Source organism: Diorhabda sublineata, unplaced genomic scaffold (assembly GCF_026230105.1).
Source record: "Diorhabda sublineata isolate icDioSubl1.1 unplaced genomic scaffold, icDioSubl1.1 Dsub_95, whole genome shotgun sequence".
NCBI lineage: Eukaryota > Metazoa > Arthropoda > Insecta > Coleoptera > Chrysomelidae > Diorhabda > Diorhabda sublineata.
The window spans coordinates 5,572-13,201 of record NW_026614318.1 but is presented as its reverse complement, the minus strand read 5'-3'; the positions used below and the strand labels follow the sequence as shown (position 1 = coordinate 13,201).

At 33.7% G+C, this 7,630-nt stretch overlaps 1 protein-coding gene across 1 annotated transcript; it reads left to right on the top strand.

Moving 5' to 3' along the window:
• The first annotated feature begins 1,182 nt into the window (after positions 1 to 1,182).
• On the top strand, positions 1,183 to 1,749 carry LOC130452339 (KRAB-A domain-containing protein 2-like). The gene has a single exon (XM_056791551.1). The coding sequence runs from the start codon at positions 1,183 to 1,185 to the stop codon at positions 1,747 to 1,749; it is 567 nt and encodes a 188-aa protein (XP_056647529.1).
• The last annotated feature ends 5,881 nt before the right edge of the window (positions 1,750 to 7,630 follow it).

Here is a 7,630-nt window from a genome sequence, read left to right as displayed (position 1 = left end):
AAAATTAAATCCTTTGACAAGAGACGGCACGGCGCCAAGGCGGCGAGATCAAAGTAAGTTCGTTTAGATAATGTCGGTACACCCGAACGCAATTGTGTTTAATAAAACAAAATACGAATAAAAATTATCGGGACACACAAGCTAGGTGCAAAGATAATTTTAATCCAAAATATGCGAAAGTAGGTAAATTCAAAGTAAAATTATACCACAATTCTTCATCACTCGAACTGTCAGAGTTACTACCACCCGTATTTTTAATAAGAGAGCCATTATCACGCTTTGAATCCAAAACAAAATATTTAGGTACTTATTTTCTCCTGTAATTGCGTGAACTACGTATACTTATGTTCCACATAAATGTGGAATTACCTTTTTTATTAATACTTTCTTTTAGTTTGACTTACGGCTGGAGCGTCTCTAGGTTGCTACGGAGGTAAGTGCATAGGTGTAATTTATCCAGAATCTTATCAAATGTCGGATTTTTTGAGGATAAATTCAATTCGTAGTACAACAGTTCACAAACACAATCTTTCACTACGGAGGCCCTTCGATATAAAACTGTCAATTTCACTTTCGTATGTACGCCGCACGCGGTAGCCTTTGTAAATAAAATTAAATCCTTTGACAAGAGGCGGCGCGGGCGCGGCGGGCGGGCGGCCGGTCAGGTCAAGGGAGCCGCCGCTTGAGAAAAAGGATACCGCGACACTATTTAAGCAAACAGCCGCATTTCTCCATTTCATTTCGCGACGTGCGATGATACTGTTAACACGTGTATTGAGCTATTTGCGTCATAGTTATTACTTTTACTAATTTTCGTCAGGTAGGAAAGTAATTTAATTTATTAAAAAATGGCGGCCGAACAACGAATAGCTGAGATGAAAGAAAGATTTTATTCACAATTACAAATAAAAAGAGAAGCAGCAAATACAAAAAATCGCACGTTTATTGAAAAAAATCGTTATGAACAATTGATAGAAGAAACAAAAAATGCAAAAACGGCTGAAAAAAAGGCTTCTCGGGAAGCATTATGATGTTATAACTGTTGGTCAGAAAGATAAGTTGATTTTTCCTGTGGATGCTACTACAAATAATAATATTATACTTTCAACAGAATTTAATTCTCGCTGTCAAGTAGATTTGATAGACTATCAATCTCATCCAAACCGGGATTATAAATTCATAATGGTCTATCAGGATCATCTCACAAAGTTTGTTATATTAAGAGCCCTGAAAACAAAACACGCTGAGGAAGTAGCGTACAATTTACTGGATATTTTTACACTGATTGGTGCACCAGCCATCTTACAATCGGACAACGGTCGAGAATTCGTAAACCTAGTGGTCAGTAATCTTAAAATATACTGGCCGAACTTAAAAATTGTGCATGGCAAGCATAGACATTCCCAAAGTCAAGGGAGTGTCGAACGAGCTAACCAGGATATTGAAAACATGCTTACAACTTGGATGCAAGATAACGATAGCGAACGTCGGAGTGATGGTCTGCGATTTGTACAACTCATGAAGAATAGGGCGTTTCACTCAGGAATCAAAAGAACACCTTATGAAGCTCTTTTTGGGTCGAAAATAAAAGTTGGCATATCTTTGCCTTTTGAGGATACTCACAACCTGGAGAGCGAAGAAGATTTAGAAAAAGTGATGAAATCATCTTCAGAATCTGTAATAGATGCGGCTGAGACATCAGAAACTGAAACAGCTGGCACTCAACCTCTACAGGCACCAGATCAATAAAACGCTGCACTCGATAGTTTTAACATCGGTAAGGAAGCTTCAAATGTCCAAAGTGGGCATGATGAACACATGGCTATCCCAAATACTAAGAATGTTGTTGAGCCTACGAATGTCGAAAATCTTCCTTGTGAGGTAAATGATCAAGCGTTACATGATCCGAATTTGGTATCAGTACGAGAGGAGTCATTGAGTTGTGCACTTATATGCTGTGTTTGTTTCGAGAAGACAACAGGTGGTCATTCGTGAAGAATGTGCAATAGGCCTATTCATAATATTTGTGCTGCTCCGGAAGAAAATATTGCAGAAGGTTTTGGATCCAAAGTTGCTTGTCCTTTATGCGCAAAAAACGCCTTTTCGATACAAAACCGCATCAGAGCCAAAGAGAATTTGATAGTACAAGCTCAGAAAATGCTTAAAACTTCTGAAAAAAAAATCCCTCCCGTATCGTTGGGTACCACTGTACGCATTCCTGTTCTAGGCACAAAGCAAGGCGTTGTCAAGACATTGTATTCAAGACAACAGTTAACTGTTTCTCATCAGAAATTACTGCAAGAAGAAGACGTCCCCAATCTGGAAACGACACTCCGTACAGTTGCGACTTTTCAATCTACGGGAACAGGACAGGGCTTTGTGAAATGTAGCTGCAAAAAAAACTGTGACTCTAAAAAGTGTTCCTGTGTCAAAAGTAAGGCCCTGTGCTCTTCAAAGTGCCATAATAGTTTGTCGTGTAAGAATAAATAAAACCTACTTTTACTTAAAATTGTGAATGCCTATTAGACCTACTTTTTGTTATAAAGAGAATTGTTTTGTTTGTGAAGTTCAATTACAAAATTACTTATATTATGTTAAAAGATACTTGTAATGTTATGTTACAAACATGATTGTGATTTTAAAGTTGATAATAAAGTTTATTTCAAGTAAATACAACATGTTTCATTTGTCCGCTATTTGATAAGTAAGTCTGTTAAGATTTATTGATATTAACCGGCTTACCTAACATTAGTTTAGTCTTAAGATTTATTTATTTTACACATTACCGGTGAACCAGCAGGTATTCTATACAATCCCTAGGAATTGTATACAATACCTAGGTAAAGTATGAAATGGACAATGATATTCATGATATTTCATACATTGTCTGGACGCCCCAAGGATTGTATACATTACCTAAGGATTGTATACTTTACCTAGGGATTGTATACAATACCTGAATTATACACATTGCCGGTAACATATACATTATACTATAAAACTCCATCAACTTCTTATTAGCCCATGATTTCTCTCTTAGCAAATAGATAATAGTAAAATGCGAAAAATCGTCCAATATTATTGAAAGTTATGGATAGGTAATCGTGATTATTAGGTTTTATATTTATAAATGAAATACACAGTGGTTAACATTAATATATTAAGTCTTTATTTAAAAGACAACGTTTTCGAGAAGCGTCCTCACGCTTGAAAGAGTGGGTTTGTACTAACTAAAAACTAATAATAAAATATTTACAATGAGGTCTAAGCCTCTCCTTAAGAATAGTAAAATTACAGATGTTTTACTAAAATATATGCATTAAAAGAGTCCTTTGTGTGACCCATGTGTCCGGGGTCATAAAACACAGGTAGGACTTACTTTTTCTTTTCTAAAACATCTTTCAACTAAATGTTAAGTTTCCTTAAACATAAAATCTAAGCATAATTTTAAAATACTAAAATAAAAAAAATAATTTGTAAAATAGGATTCAATTTTGCTCAGAGAAATTCAACCCGCCCCCTCAAAAATGAATCCCATCCATAAAAACAAACTTGTAAAAATACAGTCTACATAATGATATTTTACAACTAAAATCCTAAGTATTAAGTACTCCATACATTTCTTACAATATTATCTTTACTTGAATAAAAACCGTAATGACCCTTCTCTCAACGTAGTCCATCAACTTATATGACTCTACCTGGTCCAACATTTGTTGCTTAAGGGTTTAAGGGAAAACCCAACATCTTATGGGAAAACCTTGCCAGACCAATTTACAATAGTGTTACAAAAAAAAATTCTTAAAAACTATTTCAAGTCCATTTTTGTTCTGAGCTCCATAAATTTTGCTCCTGTCAGTGATTTAGTCAATACATCGGCTATCTGCTGATCTGTAGGCATATAAATTAATTTGATTAGTCCCTTTTCTACTTTATCACGAGAATCGTGATATTTTATATCGATATGTTTCGATCTTTTGTGACTTGATGGATTATTTGCAATACTTATGCATCCATTGTTATCTTGATATATTATTATAGGACCTGATATAATTATTTTTATACTCTCTGCTAGTGATCGCAACCACGCTTCTCGTGCAGCCTCATACAAAGTCATATATTCAGCTTCTGGAGTAGAGCCTGCCACGGAAGTCTGCCGCTTCGTAGCCCAACAGATAGTACAATTTTCGTATAATTTAAACAGATAACCCGTCGTACTTTTTCTATCATTAATATCACCCGCCCAATCAACATCAGCATATCCACTTATTATATTTTTATAATGACTTCTAGTATATACTAATTTTAAATCGATTGTGCCCTTTAAATATCTTAAGATTCTTTTTAAATATTGCCATAATTTAATATTATTTTTGTTCCCATATCTACTAACAATATTGACTGAAAAACTCAGATCTGGGCGAGTACAAATCATTAAATACATCAAACAACCAATAATACTTCGACATGGCTTATTACAATTTTTATCTAAATTTAAAGCTTCATAATCTATTTTGTTTTCAAGAAGACTATTTTCTGGATCACAATCTTGCATCTTAAATTTTTCTAGAACTAATTTTACATACGCACTTTGATCTAATGTTATGACTGACTCTGTTCTGGAAACTCTTATATCTAGAAATAATCTTATTTCTTTAAGATCTACCATTTGAAATTTATGCATTAAATATTCTTCTAAACTATTCATCGTATTTTTATTCAGATTGGCAATAACAAGATCATCAACATATAGTACGACATAAATATTTCTGGAAATATCCCCCAAATCTAAGATAATGCACCGATCTACTGGAGAATTTTGAAAATTCATTGATTTTAAAGTTTTGTCAAATACCTCAAACCAACACCGGGCTGCCTGCTTCAAACCATAAAGTGCTTTGTTTAATTTACAGACCTGACCCTTTTTACATTGAACGCCCTCAGGTACTCTCATAAAAATTTCTTCTTTTAATTTGCCATTCAAAAATGCTGTTTTTACATCCATTTGGTGTAGTAACAGATTATTCTGGTTGGCAAAAGCGACAATGAATCTAAAACTAGATATTCTAGCAACTGGCGCAAAAGTTTCGTCATAGTCTACCATATATTCCTGACTAAAGCCTCTTGCTACTAAACGAGCTTTATATTTTCAAGGACTACCAAATTCATTATTCTTAATTGTAAATACCCATTTACAGTCTACAATATTTTTATCAGTAGGTCTTGGTACTAATGTCCAAGTATTATTTGTATCAAGTGAATTAAGTTCACTTTCAATAGCTTGTTCCCATTGAACTCTATCCGGCCTATTTTTAATTTCATCAAATGACTCCGGTACAGCACTTATTATTATTTGAGCTGATAACATACATTCTTCCGGACTACCAGATTCATCATATGATATTTTAGGAAGACCTCTGATCCTTTCACTCCTCCGACGACTGGCGTCAAAATCACTATTTTCTATTTCTAATCTTGGAAATTTATTTCTGGGATCACAGAGTACATCTGATTTCTCAATATCAGATACATTATCTGATTTATATAGATTTATATACACTATCTGATTTCTTAATATCAGATTTATTGAAACTATCTGGTTCATCATTACCAGATTTATTTTCCATCACTGAAACTTCAAATGAATCAGTTTCATCTGCGGAACCCTTATTTGTTTTGTCAGATGTTATACCTGGCCGAGACACCATATAATTTATCTCGTCCACAATAACATCCCTTACAACGGCATGTTTATGAGATGCTACATCCCATACTCTGTAACCATTTGGTTCATAACCAACCAGTACACCTTTCCAAGATTTATTATCGAATTTAGTTTTATTGAGTTTATCATCTACATATACAGTAGAACCAAATACTTTTAAATATTTAAACAAAGGCTTTTTGCTATGCCACAACTCATAAGGTGTCATCATTATTTTTAATGCTCTACTCGGAATAATATTTATCTAGTAAGTTGCTGTTAAAACTGCATCACCCCAGAAAACTTTATCCAAACAAGATCCAGCTATCATTGACCGAGCTTTTTCTGTAATTGTTCTAACCATACGTTCAGCAGCGCCATTTAATTGAGGAGTTCGCGGAACTGTTAAATGATAAGTTATGCCTTTATTTTTACAGTAATCTTTCATATCATTTGATAAATATTCTCTACCGTTATCTATGTATAAGTAATTTAATTTGAGATTGAAATGTTATTCACTTTTCGCGACAAAATCTTTAAATACTGAAAACACCTCTGATTTATGTTTAAGCAAATATACTACACAATAATGAGTATAATGATATAGAGAAATAAGCCAACATGATTTTTATCATTTAGTGCCGTCGGAGTGATTGGACCACATACATCAGAATGTACAATAAACAATGGTCTTCTTACATGATCTCGATTTTTAACTTTATTGAAAGGTAATCGAGTTTGCTTGCCATTAATACAAGCTTCACATATCTTATCAATCGGATTAATTTCTTTTATTTCTTCGAAATCATCTATCATATTATGTATCTTTAATTTTACAAATTTATCCTTACTTATATGACCTAATCTCTTATGCCAAATGTCATAATTTATTTTCTTATTGTCGAGTATTTTGACGACAGAATTTATTTCGTAATTTTCAATAGTAAAGTTTATTTGCGTCAAACTATTTAGTGGCTTACCTTGCATGATAAGTGTACCATTTTTACTTATCTTTACTCCATGCTGATCGAACAAGATGACCATGCCTGACTTTTGGAGCTTGGAAACCGACAGTAGATTGTATGGGACTTCTGGACTGTAAAGAACTTCTCCAATTGTCACCTTTACGTCTTTGTTGGTTGTCACATTAATTGAACCTCGTTTGGTTGCTGAAATGTACTGCTCGCTCTTGGCAACTAAAATTTTAATTGCTGTTCCAAGAGGCTCAAATGTTCTGGCCATGTCTTCTCTGTTTATAATATGATCGGATGCTCCGGAATCTAGCAAGAAAACAATTATATTTTGATTTGTTTCAATTAATTTATTTCCACCAGTCATAAAACTGATAGCTTGCGAATTCGGTTCCACTGATTGAGCAATTTGTGCAGCCTTAGTTGTTTTTCGTTCGTTGGTTTTTCTTAAAGTAAATGCAATCTCTTCTTATATGTCCTATGCGGCCACACTGATCATTTTGTTTTATTTTTACTTTTAAAAGAGTTTTTAAAATTCTTGGATGGCTTGTGACCATTCTTAAATTTTGATTTTCCATTATAATTTGATCTCCGGAAGGGAAACTTCTTTTCACTCGATTTATCACTATTTTCGGCAACTAATATTTTTGTACTAGTATCACGATTTTGTCCTTTCACTTTAATTTCGTGATTCAATAAACGCGATTATACAAAGTCTAAATCTAGTTGATCTTCACGTAATGTTTCGATTGCAATAGATACTGCTTCATACGATGATGGAAGTGTTTTTAATAAACTAAGTACTTTACCTGCTTCATCTATTATTGATCCAGACGCTAACAGATCATTTACGTACGTATCAAAAATTGAAAAGTGTTCTCTTAGTGGCATATCAGGCGCTAATTTTAATTATGATAGTCTTTGATTCATCATCATTTGTGTTGGAAGACTTTTT

Bases quoted from the DNA above. Each gene is read 5' to 3' on its own strand.
- LOC130452339 (XM_056791551.1), top strand. From the start codon at position 1,183: ATGGTCTATCAGGATCATCTCACAAAGTTTGTTATATTAAGAGCCCTG.